This window comes from Cicer arietinum, chromosome 7 (genome assembly GCF_000331145.2).
Source record: "Cicer arietinum cultivar CDC Frontier isolate Library 1 chromosome 7, Cicar.CDCFrontier_v2.0, whole genome shotgun sequence".
Classification (NCBI taxonomy): Eukaryota; Viridiplantae; Streptophyta; class Magnoliopsida; order Fabales; family Fabaceae; genus Cicer; species Cicer arietinum.
Window position 1 is genome coordinate 725,536 of NC_021166.2, and position 22,101 is coordinate 747,636.

The 22,101-nt window shown below is 28.6% G+C and overlaps 5 protein-coding genes across 6 annotated transcripts; 2 read left to right on the forward strand and 3 right to left on the reverse strand.

Moving 5' to 3' along the window:
- Positions 1–149: 149 nt before the first annotated feature.
- LOC101501943 (cytochrome b561 and DOMON domain-containing protein At4g17280-like) lies at positions 150–1,927 on the forward strand. Of its 2 annotated transcripts, XM_012717827.3 has the most exons (3): positions 150–1,014; positions 1,114–1,279; positions 1,487–1,927. In XM_012717827.3, exons 1-3 carry the CDS (start codon positions 382–384, stop codon positions 1,684–1,686), a joined length of 999 nt encoding a protein of 332 aa, XP_012573281.1. In that variant the 5' UTR covers positions 150–381; the 3' UTR covers positions 1,687–1,927. The 2 variants fall into 2 exon arrangements, with proteins under 2 accessions (XP_012573281.1, XP_004507609.1); XM_004507552.4 differs by having other exon boundaries at positions 155–1,014; positions 1,114–1,927.
- A 3,538-nt stretch (positions 1,928–5,465) lies between these two features.
- LOC101504849 (uncharacterized) lies at positions 5,466–5,888 on the forward strand. The gene has a single exon (XM_004507560.1). The coding sequence runs from the start codon at positions 5,466–5,468 to the stop codon at positions 5,886–5,888; it is 423 nt and encodes a 140-aa protein (XP_004507617.1).
- Positions 5,889–11,047: 5,159 nt separating this feature from the next.
- On the reverse strand, positions 11,048–12,602 carry LOC101505476 (putative MO25-like protein At5g47540). Its single transcript, XM_004507562.4, has 5 exons — positions 12,462–12,602; positions 12,122–12,220; positions 11,739–11,783; positions 11,530–11,632; positions 11,048–11,442 (listed from the first exon to the last, which is right to left on the reverse strand). Exons 2-5 carry the CDS (start codon positions 12,206–12,208, stop codon positions 11,372–11,374), a joined length of 306 nt encoding a protein of 101 aa, XP_004507619.3. The 5' UTR covers positions 12,209–12,220; positions 12,462–12,602; the 3' UTR covers positions 11,048–11,371.
- A 305-nt stretch (positions 12,603–12,907) lies between these two features.
- LOC101502275 (cysteine proteinase inhibitor 1-like) lies at positions 12,908–13,373 on the reverse strand. The gene has a single exon (XM_004507553.4). The coding sequence runs from the start codon at positions 13,347–13,349 to the stop codon at positions 13,002–13,004; it is 348 nt and encodes a 115-aa protein (XP_004507610.1). The 5' UTR covers positions 13,350–13,373; the 3' UTR covers positions 12,908–13,001.
- An 8,072-nt stretch (positions 13,374–21,445) lies between these two features.
- LOC101505813 (cysteine proteinase inhibitor 5-like) lies at positions 21,446–21,778 on the reverse strand. The gene has a single exon (XM_004507563.1). The coding sequence runs from the start codon at positions 21,776–21,778 to the stop codon at positions 21,446–21,448; it is 333 nt and encodes a 110-aa protein (XP_004507620.1).
- Between the last annotated feature and the right edge of the window lie 323 nt (positions 21,779–22,101).

Here is a 22,101-nt window from a genome sequence, read left to right on the forward strand (position 1 = left end):
TCAAACAACTCCAATTGTTTAGAGATGAATATAGTGATAATAACTATAGTGACATTTTAATCAATGTACATCTCCTTCCGCCATCATTCCTGATTCCACATGAACAACTCAACAACCAAACCCCACCAATACAATCCCTCAAAAATAAAATAAAATAAAAAGAAACTCCACCAACTCTTTATAAATAAATAAATCTCCCTCCTTTACTTCTCTCATTCATTCCATTAAACTAACACTTGTTTACATCACAACAAACAAACAATCAAAACTCGGTTTCTCAAAAACCCATTCCAGAATATAAACTACCGATTCCCTTTTTCTTTTCTTTTTTTCAAATTAAAAAAAAAAAAAAACATCATAAGCACAATCATCATTAATTTCATGTTAATGGGTGACATGTTAAGGTTGGTGTTGGGCTTTTGTGTTTTAAGTTCCATAGTTTTAACATCCTCTGCTCAAACATGTAAAAACCAAACATTCTCAAACAAGGTTTTTACAACATGTCGTGATCTTCCACAATTGACCTCTTACCTTCACTGGACATACGAAGAATCAAGTGGCAAATTAGACATAGCATTCAGACACGCTGGAATTACTTCAACAAATAGATGGGTTGCTTGGGCCATCAATCCTAACAACAATCTCGACCCAGCTATGATCGGAGCCCAAGCTCTTGTTGCTATACCACAATCAAGTGGCACCCCAAAAGTTTATACTTCAAATATCGTTAGCACAACCACACAGTTGCAAGAAGGGAAAATTAGTTATCCTGTTTCTGGATTATCTGCCACATATCACAATAACGAGGTTACTATTTTCGCTACTTTAACTCTTTCAAATGGAACAACCTCGTTGGTCCATGTATGGCAAGATGGGTTTCTCTCTTCTTCTGATTCAACACCTCAAGAACATAGTCATGAATCTTCTCATCAAAATTCTAAGGAAGTCTTGGATCTTGTTTCTGGTACCTCCCAAGTTTCTAGTGGGATTGGTTCACGTCAAAGAAGAAGAAATGTAAGTACTATATATGTCCAAACTCTTGATACTATATAAAATCTTGTTTGGTTTGTGTTTGAAGTTTGAAGTTGAATTTTGTTGATTGTTAATTTTCAGACACATGGAATACTAAATGCAATAAGCTGGGGAATATTGATGCCAACAGGTGCAGTAATAGCAAGGTATTTGAAGGTGTTCAAATCCGCAGATCCAGCATGGTTTTATCTTCATATAATATGTCAAGTCTCTGCCTACATAGTTGGATTGTCAGGTTTTGGCACAGGTATCAAACTTGGTAACGATTCTGAAGGTGTTGAATACGATACTCATAGATCACTTGCTATTGTACTTGTATGTTTTGCAACTCTTCAAGTTTTTGCTCTGTTTTTAAGGCCTAACAAAGACCATAAAATGAGATTGTACTGGAATATTTACCACTACCTTATTGGATACTCTACCATAATCATTAGTATTATTAATGTTTTTAAAGGGTTTGAGGCTATGGGAGATTATGTTGGAGATCGTTACAAGGACTGGAAACATGTGTATATTGGAATTATTGGAGCTTTGGGGGGTATTGCTGTCTTTTTAGAAGCTTACACGTGGATTATAGTTTTGAAGAGGAAGAAAACAGAGAACAAGACTTCACATGCTGTTAATGGAACAAATGGATATGGTTCTAATCTCTAGGCTACGGTAAGTTTAGGATTATATTGGATTTTTATGTTAATTTTGTGCCTCTTATTTTTGTTTTTATAGACTTAGACCCTTTGTATATTTTGGTACCCCAACTTCTTAAGAGTCTTTCAGTTTTGACTTTTGAGGTAAATTCTTTCACTTTGATATATACTTAGCTGTGCTTTTGTGTGTGTGCTTATACATTGTATTTACTGTACCATCACTTTATTATTTTTAATTTTTTTTTCTTTCATATTTGTATTTATTTGTTTAATTATGTTTTACTCTTTCTACATTTCTTGGAGTTTCAAATATGCTTACCACTATCATAACGTTATCTGGGAGCAACACCTTTCTTTGGCATGTGACAAAATTTTTACTATGAGATTTAATACCGACCAGTACTTTTTTTAATCACCTATTAAATTTTTTTTTAATCAAGAATCACCTATTAAATTAAGTTAAATGATCTATTTTATTTTGGAATACTTTATTAAAAATTTCATTTAGTTAATTCCAATATATCATTATTTGGGCATATATATTCATGTGTTTATTTGACTTTTACTCTAAAATATAATCAGATTAATAATTTGTATATATTGTGCATCTATGATATGTAATAATTAATTTAAATCCAAAATTTTAGATAATATTACATTAAGTTAAAGATCGACAATGCGGTATAATTAATAACTATTAAATATATTAATTAGATATACAATAATTAATTAATATAATTAGTTATTATACTTAACTTTTATAACTAATTAAGTGGTATGTTTAATAATAACATCCATGGTATTTTATTGTAAACAATACAAAATATTATATTTCATCCAACTCGATTACATAATAGAAATCCAATTGCATTTTATTTTATATATTTAATGTAATAATTAAAGATCAGGCTTCATACATGATGATGGATGGCTAACTACATGCCTTATTTTTTATTACATACTGATTTCCAAAATTTATTTGTTTAGATAATACTACCAACTGCCTAAAGACTCGATCGTATAATATTATAAAAATAGAAATTCAAAAGGGAGTTAAAGTGTTAGTATATATTAAAAGAAACAACAACAAAGACAAAGCGTGGTCAAAACACGATGGCAGCTGGATCCATAGGCGGCCATTTGTAATGGAATTATTCTAAAGCCAGTAGCATTATTTTACATGTGGCATTCTTTAAAGGAAAAAAAAATGGAGACTGCATTAACCTAGGAATAATTTGGTATGATTGCAAGAGAATTATAGAATTCATTAAAATTATTAATGATACTAAAAATTACTAGCATTTTGACAAAAGAGAATTGAATTAAATTAAGATAGAGGAGTTATGGATAATAGCACGTGTGATGAGAGATTTGTTAATACATTTTTACATTTATTTTTGTTGACGGATTTTCTTATCGAATTGTATTTGAAATGGTGTTTTTTTTTCTTTCAGTCATTGATGTAATCTTCTCATTTTTCATTAAAGTTATATAATTATTCTATTTAAATTTAGTAGTTATTTTTCATTAAAGCTAAGAACTTTTTAAACTTACAGAATGTATCATACTATTCTAAATTTTACAAATATTCTAAATATAATAAATTGAGTTATCTTTTAAATTTTTTTATGACGCTGAAAGTTTCGAAACATATATTTTCTAGATTTTATTAAAACTTTCGAAGCTTTTGATAAACTTAAAAGTTACGAAACCTATTTTTTCATATTTGATCAAAACTTTTGAATCTTTTGATCAATTTGAAATTTTCGAAACATATTTTTTCAATTTTGATTAAAACTTTCGAACTTTTTGATTAACCTGGAGTTTTCGAAGTACATTTTTTTTTCGAAGGTTTCCATCAACTTGAAACTTTTGAAGCATAAAATTTCATATATCATCAAAAAGTTCGAAACTTTGAAATATTCGAAACAATAACATATTCGGAATTTTCACAAGGTTCGAATTTTTTTAAAGTTTCAATTCAGATGAAATTTTTGAAATGTAGTTTAATATTTGAAAAATAATTAAATTTTGTATTTTAAATATTGTATTTATAATATTATTGTTAATTAAATTTAATATACTTTTTGAAATGAGGTATAAGTAGAGTTGAGGTTCCTGCAACAATAACGACTATAGAATCTACAGAAAAATTAACCATCGATTAGGTATTATTACTGTTAATTAATTTTAGAAGTTTTAGTTTTTACATTATAGACATATATTGATGTTTTATTTGAAACTTATTTTGTATATATTTCTATCTCGAGAAGCTGTATTTGAATGGACAAAAAATATTAAAAGGAAAAATGGAATTTTAATTGTTATCATTCGTTCTATTTCAAACAATGAAGGTTTCCATAAATATTTCAAGCAATGAAGGTTTATGGAAAGTTTCAAGCTACGGAAAAGTTTCAAAGCTTCAAATGTTTGAAAATTCTTGAAAAGATTCGAAATTTGAAAGCTTCGAAAGTTTGAAATTTTTAAGAGTTTTATATTGTTACAAAATTTTAAAATTCTAGAAAAGATGTGTTTCGAAAATTTCAAAATTTTCGAGTTACATACTTTTGGATTTTAAAACTTTGAAAATTTCAAATTTTTTTGTGGTTCAGAATTCAGAGATTTTTATAGATAATAACAAAGACAAAATGATATTTTCATTTGGGATAAGGTGGGAGGTTAAGGTGGGGTGCATGGTACAAAACTCCTATGACTCATGCACTAATACAAAATATGTAAAGTAAACCGTGGGTATTCAGCGGATACTCATACTCATATTATCTCTATATTTGTTATTTTTATTAAATTATATCTTTTAATATTATAAAATAATCATAATTTTATTTAGTGTATTGGGACCGGTGAGCAAATACGCGAGACAGATGAACACTCACCTTATTTTTTATTTGATACCAACAAATTTTTCATAAGAAGGAGAAATGAGTTCTTAGTAGCACCATCTTAATGTTTTTGGAAACCTTATTCGAATATAAGAAATTAGACTCATAATATATTCTTTTAATAATTATAAATAATTTTAAAATGTTAAATTTTTATCGGATGAAAGACTAAAATCTCAAACTACTTTATTCTTTGTAAGTAATATTAAAATACAACTTCAAATTAATGTTAACATTCTGGCTATTTAAAAAGATTATTCCGTTTAATATGTTTTGAAACAAATTTATAACTATCAAATAATTTTATTTAATTAAAAAACAATTTTTTAATTACATTTCATAATTTTCAAAATATAATACCAAAATCAACTAACGATATTCTTAATTATTTTATATATCAAAACAAACTTATTAATTTATCATATGACATTTTTCTTTAGTGAAACTCATTTACTATCTAACAACTCGTTCAAGCAAATCTGATACATTAAACAATTTCATCTACAATAAAACTAAGTGTTTATTTGATTCTATGGAATCACAATTAATATAAATAAATAAAAAATTAAGACACTAGTAAAAATTTACCTAAATAAATATGAGTTTCAATTAATATGTTTATAAATTAATATATTTTTACGAAGAATTTTTCAAAATAATTTTTGATTTTAATAATTTTTTAAAATTTAATATTAAAAAAATTGTAAAAAATAGATATAATATTTAAAATCATATTTTAAGATAAATAATTTAAATTAATTTTTGAACTTAAGTTTATAAGAAACGGAGAGATAGAATTGAATTGAATGAATTAGATTTGATAACAGCAGCATTCCGGCGGCTTAAGAGTTGGAAACCCTATTTGCCATTTGGGTGTCGACAGTTCGCAATGGCAGATGAGAAGGCCGATGCAGCAGTGGAGGTGAATTCGATTGATGTATATACCGAGAAAAAGAAGAAGAAGAAGAAGAAGAAGACGCGGTCGAATACGTTGAATTTTAATAAGTTCATCTACCAGATTCTGAAACAGGTGCACCCTAAAATTGCCATTTCTTCTGCATCCGTGGAACTCATCAACACTTACACAATCAAATTAATGATGATTCTTATTCAAGAAACTTGGGAGGTTCCTAATTTACAACTTGATAACTCACAATTACAGACTGCTGACAGGGAACTTATTGCTACAGTTAGGGTACTCTTTCCTCCACAATTGGCAGAACTTGCCGTCTCAGCTATTTGCAAAGCTAAACATACTTACAGAGTCAGCTACTTGGCTGATTTACTGGATCGTAACATGTCTTTGAAATAGGCCTTATTATAATTTATTTCTTTATATTATTATTGATGGAGTTCATCAAATGATATAAGTGTGTTGGAATATTTATCATATTTTACTTATATTCCAATGTTTTAATTTAAGATTTATGGACCCCAAAATGCTCTCAACTTCTTTAATGCTATGTGTTCCATCACAAATTTTTCTGAATTTTCAAATGTAGAGCATTTCATATTTGCTGATTATTCAGTTTTTCGTTTCTTTTCTTGCTGAGTATTGCTAGTCTTTCCTTTTGGATGTTAGCCATTGTCCCATCCAATATTTTACATGCTTTGCATTTGTATTTCTATATAGATATTACATTTGTACAAACATATGATATAAAAGATTTATAATTGTAATGGCTGATTGTTATTTTCTTTTGGGATTCTCCTATCTAAAACTCGGTTACTGGTTACTTTTAAGGAATGATTGATTTAAATTTGATTGATTGTAATTTTTAAAGTTAACTATTTTTCATTCAAAATAAGTTAATAAGTTAACTATTTATAAATAAGTTGTGCTGATATTGTTTTATACTTTTCTTTATTAATTTTCAAAAGTTATTTAAAAATCGGTGGAATGAAGATAGAATTGAAGTTTTGCTGGTTGAATGATTGTTGGTTTTATAAAGGTCAATTGTGATTTATTGCTTATGAATAAAGAGGATCTTTTTTTTTTAAGAGAAATAAATAGGATCATATAAGCACATTTTTTGAATAGAAATTTATTATTATATGGTATCTTTTGTGCTCATATAGAATTAATATTAATAATTATATTTTAAAAATTATTACAGACGGGAAAGGAAAATATTACACAAACAAATATAATATATTCTTGCTATATTGATAAATCTTGATGCTATTGTATTTAATGTAAGCATTTGTTTGTGATAGAATATATTGAATATGGATTTCAAATTTGAAATCGAAATGTTATAATTGCATATATTGTAGGATTATTATAAGAAGCTGAGAGTATACCACGTAGAAGGAATTATTCTTGAAATTCATTCTACATAATATTAGTATAGATATTGACATATTTTTTGAATAAAATTTTATTATATGGTATGATTTGGTGGTTACAGAATTAATATTAATATTAATGAATATATTTTAAAAATTAATAGAGACGTGAAAGGAAATGTTACCCAAATAAATAAAATATATTCTTGCTATATTTATTATTATATTGTGATGTTCTTCTAAGAGATGATAAATTTTTATCGTAATTAACTGACGCAAATCTTAATTAAGCTAAAAATATCGACTCGAAATAAATAACGTTGATATTTATCAGTTGAGTTAGGATTTAAAGACTTTTATATTTATTATTCTGAATGCAAGTTTATTTGGTTTTAATTCCGTCATGTAATTTCTTTTTTATTTGGTCAGGAATTTTTTTTATTCAGGGAGGCTATTGAGGAATGTATATTATCATTTAAATAAAAAATTTATGTATAGACTTTTAAAATTAATTCTAAATAATTTTAGTATAAAGTTTTAGAAGCTAATGAATGTCAAATTCTGTTTGGTGTTAATGTTTCCTTATTTAACATTTGACTTTTTCTAATTTGTGGACTATAACACTTTTTGCTACACCGTGGTTATTAATCCAACACCCATGTATAACTATTAACAATGGTTATAAATTCATTATTTATAACAAGTTATTAAATCGAATATTTTATTTGAAAGTTATTATTTGAGTCAAAGGATTCTTACTATAGATATATTTTTTCTTTTAAAATATAAAAAAATATTAAAAAAAATATTTTGTCCAAATTTTATATTAATACATTAAGTTTTTCTAATTTATTTTTCTTTATCATCCTTCTATCTTATAGTGAGCCTTATTTTAACAAAAAAAATTAAAATTAAAATACATTTTATTATCAGTTATCAATATAACTTTAGTTATTTTCTTTTTATAAAAACCTTCAATAATTACTATATCCATAACTTACAAAATATTATTATTCTTTACATTGATAATTTATAATAAAAAATTCACTTATAATTAAAATGAATAAGTTAGTATAACGATTTGTTTAATTATTTTTTAATACGTGTAAAAGGATAATAAACCATACACACAATCAGAAAAACGAGTATATATAAGAGATCGTAAGTGGGTAAGGGTAAGTGAGAGGAGCAGAATTTGTTAAGTTTGTTACGATAGAAGCATGATCAGACTCCAAATTGAATCCGTTGTTGTTTTCGTACTTATTTTGTTGGCCTCTACGGCGACGGCGACGGCGACGGGGAAATTTTTACCAGTGCATGACATCAACGATCCACATTTGGCAGATCTAGCCAATTTCGCCGTTCACGAACACGATAGGATAAATGGGGTGAACATAAAGTTCGATAAGATCATCCAGGCTCAATATGATTTTTCAAATACCCTTCACCAATTCCACCTCATCTTTTCCGTCACTGACGATTCCGTTTATAACAAATATGAAGCTCTTATGTTAGAGGATCAAGTCGATCTCTCCCGCAAAGTCGCTTTCTTTAACGCTTTTCCTCAGTAAATAATGTTCCTTATACCATCATTTTCCGACATGCCTTGTAATATTATACCAATTCAAGTTTATATTTATCTCAATTTCGCATTCACAAATAAAATATTAGTCCTTCGATTTAAAAAGTTATAGTTTTCATCTCTCTGTTTATATTTTTAAATTAAAAAATAACAATTTAATATATTTTAAATAACGTGAGATATAATTTCATGATATAGAATTATTTAAATATAATAGTTATTTATATGTTATTAATTAAATTATAAATATAAAAAAAAGAAATTGAAAGTTAAATTTTTACGTTGTTTTATTCTGATTTTATGATACATTATTTAAATTTTATCACGTCGTTATTTTTAATTAAAAAATTAGAAAAATCGACTAATATTATCGATTTTTAAAATAAATATCAATTTTGTAAATTAATAAAAATAAAATAATTAGAATTGCATTTAAGTCTTACAAAAAAATGCATTGATAAGTAGATGAGTGTAAAAAACTAAATGTTGTTTATAAATTACCATTAATCTTAACTTCCAAATAATGTGGCATTTTTTGTTGCACCAAAACACCGACTTCAATCAAAGATTAAGAGGCTAGAAAGTTTGCTAGCCCCGTGAATGACTTAGTCCATCATTTTCTACTACCATCACCTTTTAGCTGCCTCGAACCACATTTTGAGATATTGTTTCCACTGGCATCCTATGTGTGGATAAACTCTCAAAGTTTTATCTTTAATAACAAACGGTCTTAGGAGTAAAGAAGTGTAAATATTATTTATAAACTTTTTTATTATCGATTTTTGAATAATATGAGGCTTTTATATTCCGAAACAAATACAATTTAAATAACTTCCGAATAAAAAAATATATTTGTACTTACTATTTAGTTTAGTAGTATATATTACTATTAATATATTGAGCCGCCTCATGCACCTATTGCCTGAGTAAGAAAGTTTTGATTCTCTTTACTCTCGTGACCCTCGCTCGCATCAAAATTGCGAATGTGAATTTGATGTATAAGTTAGTTTTCTTACTATAATTAAAAACTCAATGAGTGTTTATAAAAAATGATCGGAAGGAGTATATTGAATATTAAATATAAAAGATAGACTTTATTTTCCAGGTAGTGTTTTTCATGGTTAAATTTAGGGGTGTTCAAAAAAACTAAAAACTGAACTAAACCGAATTAGTTTTAAACTGAACTAATTTATAAAAATTGAGAACCGAACTGTTTTCGAACTGATTTTTTAAAATAAAAACTTAACCGAATCGGTTTTCAGTTTAAAAAATCGAATCGAACTGATTTTTAATTTAAAAAAACATAACCGAACTGGTTTTTATTTCAAAAAACTTGAACCGAATTTGTTTTTTATAAGTAATTAGGGGTAATTATGTAAAATTTGGCCTATATGAACAAAAAACTAAGTTAAACTGGTTCGGTTCAGTTTAAAATAAAAAATCGATTCACCATATTATAAAACTGGTTCGATTCGATTTTTTGAACAGAAAACTGGTTCGGTTCATTTTTTCGAACTAAAAATCAGTTCGGTTCAATTTTCAAACGATTTTAGTTCAGAACTGAACTTTGTCCACTCCTAGTTAAATTAATACGTAATATTTTTACTTATTGGGTTATAATCTTATAGCATAATTCCCCCATGCCTTGTCGTTATACCAATATAAGTTTATGTTTAGTGTACAAATCAGATCTCAATTTGACATTTATAAATAAAATAAAAAATTTAGTCACCCACAAGTAAAATCAATTACTGAATCAAACGGCAACATGATCTCAACGTCGGTGATTGCAAATCAACATTCTTTATCACTAAATTAAAAGACAACATGGTACCAATAATAGTGATATTTAATTCAACAACAAAATATGTTTGAAAGGGGAAACTAAATTAGTCTTCATTAGGACATCAAAAACAAATTAGTCTTCCTTAGAAATTAAAAATAAAATGCAATGATCTTATTATGCATGCATTTTATCCGATGGACTATACCTATCACCAATGGATTAGAGTATTTTAAAACTTCAAACCTTCATAGTATTTATTAGTTTTTATAAGTTTTTAACTAAATGATTGAGATTAAATGATAAATGAGTTTTGATATATTTTTCAACAACAAAAGAAAAAAAATCAATTTTGCTAAAAAATGTTAAATTTATTTTCTCTACAGTAAACAATTCAATTTAAAAAATAAAGTTGATAATATCAAATATTAATAATCAAATCAATTATTGATATTATGTTCACTTTTAAATTTCTTCTCACTTTAAAAGAGTCTAATACAAAAATATTGGTCTAAATATATCCACTAGTATTAGCTAACTCTAACGCAGTCCTTTTTTCGGTGCAAGAATATACAAGGACTAAATCACCCGCCATTATCCAACGTGCAAAGGAAACTTCAACCTAGTTAATTTAGTTCAACCTAGTCGAGAGGAAACAAGGTAGTTGCAATTTCCTTATGGATCATCAAAAAAGCAAACGTTTATATTGTAAGACAGCTTATACCAAAAAAAAAATATATTGTCAAGGACCATAACTGGTTACAGCAGTTGGTTAAATCTGTACCGTAAACAAGTTGTACTGCAGAAGACCATCATATTAGATTAAATTAATCATACATTTCGTAGATGGTCAAATTTTGAATGATCTCTTGCAATTTATAAACAATTAGTTGCTAAGGTAACGCTTTCTTAACACCAAGAAAGCCATATAATATACTTCTACTGCATGTTTCTTATTTTAGCAATTTATTTGACTACTAAATTTACAGAACCAAAATAATTTTATGGAATGGAAACATTGATCTGTGTGTGAAATATTAATCTCAAGTTGATGAAGACTAAAAGAGCTATAACAATAGACAAATAAATAAAATGAAATGTGCAGTGCAACTTGACAGAATATGGTGCTCAAGGATGGTCCCTACTCCCTAGGTTCAAGAGCAGCGATTTCCTTCATAACTTGAGCTTTGTCAGCTTCAAATTGTTCATCCTCTGAAAATCCCAAAAAATATGCAAATGTGAGAACATGATACCATTAAACCAAATGCAAACTCTTGACAAATAACATCAGATCCTTACCTTTATCGATTTTCAAGTCACTCAACAGTCTCAGAAGCTTGCTTCTGTTTGCAACAAGTATACCGATGATATCAGGTGGCTTCTTTTGGTTAGCAGCAAATAACTGTTGCGAGAACATGTCAATACAAAAAAGCAAAATTTGGGAAGCAAAAGGTTAAGAATAATTATAGCTTCAAAATGTATAGAACGATAATATGCAATTTTAGTACCTTGAAAACATGAAATGCTTCTATCTGAATGCTCTTGCTTGACTCCTACAGAAGGATAACAGTAACAAGTAACATCCAATTAAAAGCATGTGTAAACATATAACTAACTAATGATCTATCTGTTCAATAATGCATGCTCATCAGAAACTCGATATTGACCACATCAGTGAGAAGTGAGAACCACTGAACAGGGTGCAATGCATTTCAACAAGAAAAACACATTTTTCAATGCTTACGACAATTTGATACTTCTATATTATCAATGCAAAATATGTTTTGAAATTCAACCCTTTATGCTTTTGGACAGGGAAGGAAACAAGCAAGGGAGGAAGACAGGTCATGAGTCATATGAAGCTTATACAGGAATACCATAAATATCATACTCTCATAAGATTCATCAAAATCCTTAAGTTGTCTCTTGAGCTGACATATCGTGTCATTACAGCTGCATTTGAGCGGTCAAGTAACATATCTGCCAACAACTGTAAAACAGAGAGAGAGAGAGAGAGAGAGAAAAACATAATTACACATCAATCTAACAGGAAACATTATAACAAAAGCAGCAGCAATAGAGCATTGAGTTGTATATTTTTCATATTTATAGGTCATATAATTAAACAAGCAAAATTTATTAAATTATTAAAACAATTGTTAAAACATCTGCATGCTTGCCTAGTTCAATATTCTTATAGTTGAGATAAATGCCAAAAACTCACACCATACCTTCACAGCTTGACGCCTTGTAATATAATTGGAAGATTCCAATAGTTTGGAGTTATATTCATCAAAAAACTGAAAGAATTACAATAAAAAAGTGAGTTGTGGCTGGTAACTGACACAGAATGTGATAAATCAAAAATACAAAAAGAGTAAAAAGGGGTGGTTTTTAATTTGATTCCAATAACTGAGAATAAAGTCATTTATGTTGTTATCAATCACCGGAAAATGAGACTATGAATTTACAAGTGTGGCTAAATAGAAAATGTGTTCATCCACGTGTACTTGTAAGTTATCTTCCGCCACATTTTAAGAAATTTCTTTGTTAGTACAATGTTTAAATTTATGAAAGCAAGGAAACAAAAGAGATAGATCTATTTGACCCATTGCATTCTATAAAAATAAAAATAAACAATTTTACGAAGAATCATATTCATAAGAAAGTTTGTAAATATTGACAACACAATTGGATTCACAATTCATTATAATGAAAAATAATTTATTGCACGATTACATGTGAATGATGCTATAAGATCCAAGAATGATTTAATCACGAATAGGCACAAAGTAAGTGAGGTTTCTAAAGTGTAGCCATGCCTTCTCCAAAACAGTAACAGTATATTTGTTAAAATCAATACCACCGGTAGTAGTAATGTTGAGGCAGTATTTTATCCCTTCGACAACCTTAGTCTCACCACCTATGACTTTATCAAACTTTAGATTCGACTGTGTTTGTTTGTCATGTTCAGTGACAGCGAAATTGGCAAGTTCGATCACATGGGGGTCGTTAAGGTCCTTGATGGGGACCCAACCACCGGGGACAGCTTGATTTCTTATAGCCATAGAGGCCACAAACACAACAAATAGGAGAAGAACAACAGATTGAAGTCTCATTGTGCTAACTATTATCTTTTAAAGATTCACAAATGGTGTTTGTTGGCGTGAGTTAGCCTCTTATTTATATTGAACATGTGTTACTCTTTTTGTAAATAAAATTAATTGTATTTGACTTAAAATTTAAATCATTTATACCAACTTTGTTTTCATTAATTTTTATTTATATTTTTGAAGGGAGGAGGGATATATATGTTAATATAAACAACACCTAATTTTCATATCATAATAATAAATGAGTTGACTAAAATAAACAACATAATAAAGTGACATTGTTGTAAAATTTTATTATATATTTTAAATTATACAGTCAAATATCAATATTATTATGTATCATATTATGAATTTGAGATTTAGCAGACGTGTGTGTGAATTTCTAGTATTATTTAATATTTTGTTAATAGATAATTTTTGTGAAACTATCATAAATAAATTTTATGAGGAAGTCAAACATAAGAAAAAATATTTTTAAAATTAATATACCAAACTTAAATGATTAACATAAAAATTCATAATAATTTTTACTTAATAACAGTATAAAATATAAACAAAAGTACACAATAAAAATTCACCATAACTATTTAATTTAACCAATTTTCAAAGAGTTAAGTTCATCTATAATTAATTATATACTCATAAAAAATATTTTTCTAAACCATAAAAAATAAGAAGGGGTACAATAGTTTACTCCTCGATCTATCTCTATCAAATTATATATTTATCCTTTATTTTAAAAATATAAACAAAAATTACGGTCAAATAAAATTAATATTAATGTATTTGTTTAAATTTTATATCAAATATATATGACTATTATAACAAAAGTATTTATTAAGTGTTTGTTATAAAGAGATTTGATTCAGTTTTCTTTTTATTAAAGTTTTGATTTAGTTATAAAAGTTAAAATAAAATGAAAGTGTTCACGAGTTATTTCCTCGAAAAGGAAAAAATCACTCATCAAATCGTTGTGTGTGTTTCCAAGGCTTGCAACAGAGAGCAAAACCCTCTCGCAAACACTCAAATGCTTGGGCAAATTTTGCGCGTGTTTCCAAAATCTGCAAACGATCACAAATTCCCACCCAAAAATTTGTGAGACCATTGTGAATCACTTTTAATAAAATGATTAATTGGATAATTTTTAATGATAAATAAGTTTTATTTATTTAAATATTTTTAATAATTGAAATTAAGATATAATAAGTTATATTATATTTTTGGTAATGTATCTTATTTAGTTATGATATTTTGGGTTTTTTTTAATATAATTCTTTATCTATTAAGATGCATATAAATTAATTCTTTTTAAAAGTTTTTGTGAAAAAGTTATATGAGATGACAAGTCACATCAATGTTATCAATGTTATTTTAAATCTTGAATTTCTTTGTCCGCCAACGTGTAGTCACGTCAAATTCAATTTTTGATAAGTTCAAAATTATAGTTGATTCAAATTAGCATAATAGTTATTTTGTGAAGAAAAATTATTTTGGTAATTTAATAATAACAAATTTATAGCTGTTAATTTTTTATTTATTTTTATCATTAATTTGTATATAAAATCTATTTTCTTATTAATTTGAACAATTTATTTTTCTTACTCTTAATTTTTATTTCATAATTTTTATTACACAATTTTTTTTAAGTTTCTATTAATAATATTTTTAACTTATTTTTTCATCTTATTATTTCAAAAAAATTGTTTGTGGCAAATGGATCCAAATCAATATAATCTTCAACAATTTTAATTACTGTAAAATTATCAACATCCGACGGTGGCAGTGGTCGGAGGTGGATGATCAATAATGATGATGGTGGTGACATTTTTAGAAGTGAGTGGCTGGTTGTATTAACGGTGGAAGAAGGTAAGTAGTCGATGATGATAGAGATGGGTGATCGGTGGTCGGAGATGATTGTTAGAGCAGTACTAATATTAATGACGGTGACATGTTAATTTAAAAACAAAAACAAAAATTATCAAGAAAAAAATTAGGTGCACTTCCTTAAGTGTTTTTTGTTTTTTATGATTATAATAAACTTTGAGAAAATTATAAATTTGATAAAATCAATTTTTGATTCTTTTTAAGTATTTTACTTTTGTCTTATAACTTTGATTCTTTTAGAAACAAAATATAATTAATTGATGTTTTTCCTTTTATACACTTAATAACTAAAAGATATATATTAAATCAATTATATTTTTATTTAATAAATGAGGGTAAAAAAAACTAAACTAACTAAATTATTTCTTAATATGAATGTCCAAGGTTAAAATTCCAAAGTTGAGAGTAAAAAATAATAGCTGGTTAAATTAAGAACCTTGAAAATACCTAAGGTAAAAACCTATTTAAAAAATCTGTTTTGAAATTTAATAAAATCAATTCAATTTTACTTTATTTTTGTTTTAAAATCGACTTTCAAAACCAAAATAATGAAACTTGCAATCATTCTAAATAAGGGCCTTAGTTTATTCTTTTTTAAATTGTTGTTTTTACTCACGAACACCTTGTTTCAGGAGGACATGGTTTTTCAAATTTATGAAAAATCAAAACTAAAACAAATTTTATTTTATCCTTAATTTTTTTTATTGTTGGATGTGCTCTAACAATATCCGTCATCGTCATATCAACACCAGAAATAAAAAAATCAAAACTAAAAAAATCCTAAATAAAAAAATAAACCTTAAATCTACCAAATACATATAAATATAAATAAAACAACAGCTACAAAATGGAGAAAGTATAAATATAATTCGATCATAATTGTGCTTTTATACAACTATATAAATTATATCTGATTCACACTAATATATATATATATATATATATATATATGTAATTTTAAATTTTAATTAAATATATCAATTTTTATGTATTATTTTTGTTTATATTTTATTATATATATATATATAAAATAATCTAAAATTTGAAAAAATTTACCTTATTTAATGTTATAATTTTTAAAATACTTTTGAATTAATATAAATTTTATATTTTAATAATTGATTTTATTTTCAGAAACAAGCTTCAATAAGAGACAATTTAGAAAATAAATATTTTTTTTTATGACTGAAAAATTTAAATAAACTCACTATTTTTATAAAAGATATGGGTTCGTATTCATTTTTTGAGTTACATGAGTTAGAGCATGTCATTTTTTAGTCTTTTAGTCAAGTTGTAGTCTCAACCATTCTCCAAGATTTCACATAATGAGAATGAGTTGGATCTCTTAAGGGTCTTTATTCGTGATAGTAACAATCTAGCTTTTAGTTAGTTGTCTTTAACTTTTTATAGTACAATAGGCTTAAATTATAAAGATAAAATATGATAATATCTAAAACATAACGTAAAAACTAATTAATTTGTTCTCTAGAAGTGTTAACGTAAACTAATCAGTTCCTATAACACTAAACACAAATATAATAACTATGATAAAGAACTTAAGAAGTGGATAATTTACATTAGTTTCTAAGTTACCTTTGAATTTTTTGGATAATTTACCCAACAATTAATGAAAATAGGCCACATAAAAAAATTTGCAAGTGAATGAAATATTAATATTGATTTTTGAGCACCACTTACACAAAGTTTGTAACACCCCGTTTTTCAAAGCGAGGGTATATTTTTTTTTTTTTCAAAGGAACTAAAAACGAACAGAGAATTAAATCAGGAAATGCATTTGGATAAATAATTGAGTCATTATAATTTACAAGCAGCGGAAAAGTTTCTCCAATTATAAATCCAAAACATTTACACAACATCAATGGTACATGGAACCCATTCAAAGATGATGTCAAACTGATAATATTTGTATAAGTACAGTTTTCCAAACTAAAAATACTCCAAACCAAAAAGAAGGACCCCTAGTCCCTATACATCATCCTAATCTGATCATCCTACCAAAAAGCTATACACCCTGAGTAATCTCCACGCGCCCCGTGAGATCCTCCTAACGTAACTGCAATCAAGCGTTCCCATCTCCATTCCTGTCCGTAGGGTACGAACCGGTAGGGCCGTCCTGACTCTCATCTGAGGGCAAAGCCCAGATTTCCACAATAGTTGTAAAGGGTCACCAACCAGAAAATAACAGTTAACACATAGCAATTAAGTTTTTGAATGCTCAAAACAACTTTTCAACTAAGCATGCACCTTAACAGGATTTTCAATATGCGAAAAGTTCATACAATACGTTGCCAATTAAAATGAAGGTAAAATGCAGTTCTCGATCTCCTAATTAACACATAATAAAACAAGACATGGATAGATTCATGAGCAATTAATCATACAACTAAAACTGAGGATTTTCACTGAGCCAATCGATTGGGCAATCGATTGGGGTGAAGATTTTTAATGAAAATAGAATCCTGGGCTGAATCAATCGATTTGGCAATCGATTGACAGGATAACGGAGCCCCTGACTTAATACCAATCGATTTCCAAATCGATTTCCTGAAGGTTTTTAGTGAAATTTTGAACTCTGGCTTGATTCAATCGATTGGGCAATCGATTGACAGGATAGCTGAGCCCCTGACTTAATGGCCAATCGATTGGGCAATCGATTTCGTAAGGGATTTTTCGAAAACTGATTACAAAATCGATTGGCTAATCGATTTTGTTCATTTGGCCAAGCCCCTGACTTCCATCCAATCGATTGGGAAATCGATTTCCCTGATCAGTTTTCCAAAAATTCATGAATTAACCTAAGTCATTCCTAATCAAGTTCACCACTTAACACTTAGCAATTTCTACGCGATTACTACGACACACAAAGGTTCGATAACCATCATACTCACACACAATACACAACACATAGCACTTAACACCTTCATCTCAGTTATCACGATAAATCAAAATTCGAATCACTCAATCATAAACTCAAATCAAACATGACTCGCGTGCCAGGCACCCTAATGCAATGCGTATATGCCAAAATGCATGGACTCGGAATTCCAAACCAAAACCCTCCTCGAAGGGCCGTAAATCATAATTGTACCGCCTATCGCAGGCCAAAGTACCAATTACCGAGGTGCCACCTATCACGGGTCAGCACGATTTACTAAAATGCGTAAATCATAAACGTACCACCTATCACGGGTCAGTACAGTTTACCGAGGTGTCACCTATCACGGGTCAACACGATTTACTAAAAGAAAAAGCGGGAATCGTAAACGTACCGCCTATCACAGACCAGTACTGTTTACCTAGGTGCCACCTATCACGGGTCAGCACAATTCACCAAAAATGTAAATCGTAAATGTACCACCTATCACGGGTCAGTACAGTTACCATGGTGTCACCTATCACGGGTCAACACGATTTACTAAATAGTAACTCGTAAACGTACCACCTATCACGGGTCAGTACAGTTACCATGGTGTCACCTATCACGGGTCAACACGAATTACTAAATAGTAAATCGTAAACGTACAACCTATCACGGGTCAGTACAGTTTACCAAGGTGTCACCTATCACGGGTCGACACAATTTACCAAATGAAATGCATGAGCATACACAGACTCCATTCACAACAATCGTTAAGCAAATGCAGATATTAAAAGATTCCCCATTTTTAATACCCATTTAACTTAAACGACTTTCAAACAACATTAATTAAATAAGTCATTAAGAGATTCCCCGTTCTTAATACCGATTTAACTTAATGATTTTCAAAACAAAACGTTAAGCAAACAGTCATATTAAGAGATTCCCCATTCTTAATATACTTTTGACTTAAACGATTTTCTCGCAAAACATTCAGTAAACGAGTCATTAAGAGATTCCCCATTCTTAATACTCATTTACCGAAACGATTTTCAAAAACGATAGTTAAGTAACCGAGACATTAAGAGATTCCCCATTCTCAACGCCCAGTTAACTTAAACATTTTCCTCAAATACACATTAAGTAAACCGAGGTATTAAAAGATTCCCCATTTTTAATACTCGTTTACTCTAATGGTTTTCAAATTCCACAGAAACAAATTCAAACATTCTTTCACATTCAAACCATAATTCACAACAACCACACCAATTAACAAACATCAAGTATGAACACGCCAAATACAACGAACACAAATCAAAGCAACATAACACCCAGATACAACCAATTTCATTTGTTCATAATCATATACAATGACTTCAAATTCATTTACCACGAAACATTCATCACTATAAACAAAACCTAACTCTAAGGTTTTTACCCATAACGCACTAGTTTCGTTTTTCCCCAAATCGATACATTTAACCCTAACAAATTCCTTCCCACACAACTACAGGTAAGTCCCTAATGCAAGCTAGAAGTTTGGAAGGAGCCCTTACCTCAACGTTAGCTTTAACGCGCGTTTCCGGTACCGCGAGTAATTCCGGTAAAATCTCCGCTCGCAACGCCGCTTCCAAATTAGTGCACTAGCACCGTAGCGTGGTGGTGAGCAACTTTCCCTTCTATCTCTTCGAGAAATGAAGCTTGGATCTAGAAGAAACGGAGGGGTTTGTGTTTGGATCTCAAAACCGTTTTTCTTCGTTTTCGAATCAAAGAGGAAGAGTGGAGTTGCGAAAACCTTGATCTAGCTCTCACCCGACCTTGGGTCACTAGCTTTGAAGAAAAGGAAGCAACGAAAACGAAAAATGGAGAAGGATGGAATTTTGGGTTTGCTTGGGTGAGGTTCAGAGGAAGGAGATGGAAATTTTAGATTTTCCTTCCTTTCTTTTTCTTTCCTTTGTTTTTCCTTTCTTCCTTTTTCCTTCCTTCCTTTATATACTATTTTCTTTTCCTTTTCCTTCCTTCTAGTTTTCCTTTCTTTTTCCCTCCAAACAAACATATATAAATATAATAAATATAACTTAACAAATATCTCAAAATCTAGATATTTATTAAATTACCGTTTCACCCGAAACGCCTTAAAATCTCCGTAAAGGATTTTCCGCAGTTAAATTCAATTTATTTATCGACGATAAATTTTAATTGGCATCGAAATATCTTTTTGATTATAAAACTCCAAAATATTATTAACTTTGGCTTAAAAGCCTCCGAGCCAAAATCCAAAATACGCCAAAAATACATAAATGGTACTTTAAAATTATGGGTCTTACAAAGTTCGTGAAACCTAAATCGAATTTAAATATAATATCTTTTTATGTCTATAATAGTATTTTAATAAAATCCGTATGTTTTTTTATTAAAATATAAATTTATTTATATTTGAAGTCTTAAATCGGTTCTTTTAGTGGTATTCCTCTTGAGTCAGCCCTGCACGTACAAAGTTACTTATGTGGTCAATTTTTATTAGTTGATGGGTAAATTACTTCAGGTCTTGAAAAGGTAACTAGAGAAAACCTTTTGTCATAACTGTAGCTTTTATTTGGCCGTGTGATTAAAGCTTTTCAGACGCAAAAACAAACAGCACTAAATCAACATACAATCTCAATAGTCATAGTTAATCTTGTACCATTCATGGGCAACATGATAGAAGACCACCAGCCATCTACAAGTGTTAAGAGATTCAGAAATTTTCTTAATGCAGAAGTAGTAACACTTAACAATAATATGAGTTTGCTTTGCTAACTTGATGGATTGTTGTACCATGTCAATCCCTCCAACAAGCTATAGAAAAAGCGATCAAATAAACTGTTTAGTATGCAAGTATTCTGCTAAGCGAAAACAAAACAAGAGGAATTGCTTCTATTTGAATCTTTAGCGGACTCTTCCAACCCAATTTATCACAACCTTCCACCAATGAATTGGGTAAGCCCAAATCCTTAAATCATTTCATTTCATTATTCTCTACTTCCATTCTCACTTTCTAATCTATGTGCCAAACGTCAAAACCATCAAAACCAATTCAACAATTAACTCATACATATTATTGTAAAGTAAAATTGTTGTAAAATTTATCTCGTCAAAATATGAAAGCCTATATGAACTTTCAGATTTCCATAAAAATAAAAGTAAACGATTTTTTGGAGAATCATAATCATAAGAAAATTTGCAAATATTGACAACGTACACAATTAGATTCACAATCCATTATAATGAAAAAAAGAAACATTTTTATTATTTTATGGCATGATTACATGTGAATGATGCTAAAAGATCCTAGAATAATTTAATCACGAATAGGCACAAAGTAAGTGAGGTTTCTAAAGTGTAGCCATGCCTTCTCCAAAACAGTAATAATATATTTGTTAAAATCGATACCACTTGTTGTAGTAATGTTGAGGCAATATTTTATCCCTTCGACGACCTTAGTCTCACCACCTATGACCTTATCAAACTTTAGATTCGACTGTGTTTGTTTGTCGTATTCGGTTACGGCGAAATTGGCAAGTTCGATGACATGTGGGTTGTTAAGGTCCTTGATGGGGAACCAACCACCGGGAGCAGCTTGATTTCTTATAGCCATAGAGCCCACAAACACAACAAATAGGAGAAGTCTCATGGTGCTAACTATTATTTTTTAAAGATTCACAAATGGTGTTTGTTGGATGAGTTAGCCTCTTATTTATATTGAACATGTGTTACTCTTTTGGTAAATAAATTTAATTGTATTTGACATAAAATTTAAATCATTTATACCAACTTTTCTTTCATTAATTTTTATTTATATTTTTTAAGGGAGGAAGGATATATTGTTAATATAAACAACAACTAATTTTCATATCACAATAATAAATGAGTTGACTAACTATATTATTGTAAAGTTTTATTATATATTTTAAATTATATAGTGAAATACCGATATTATTATGTATTATATTATGA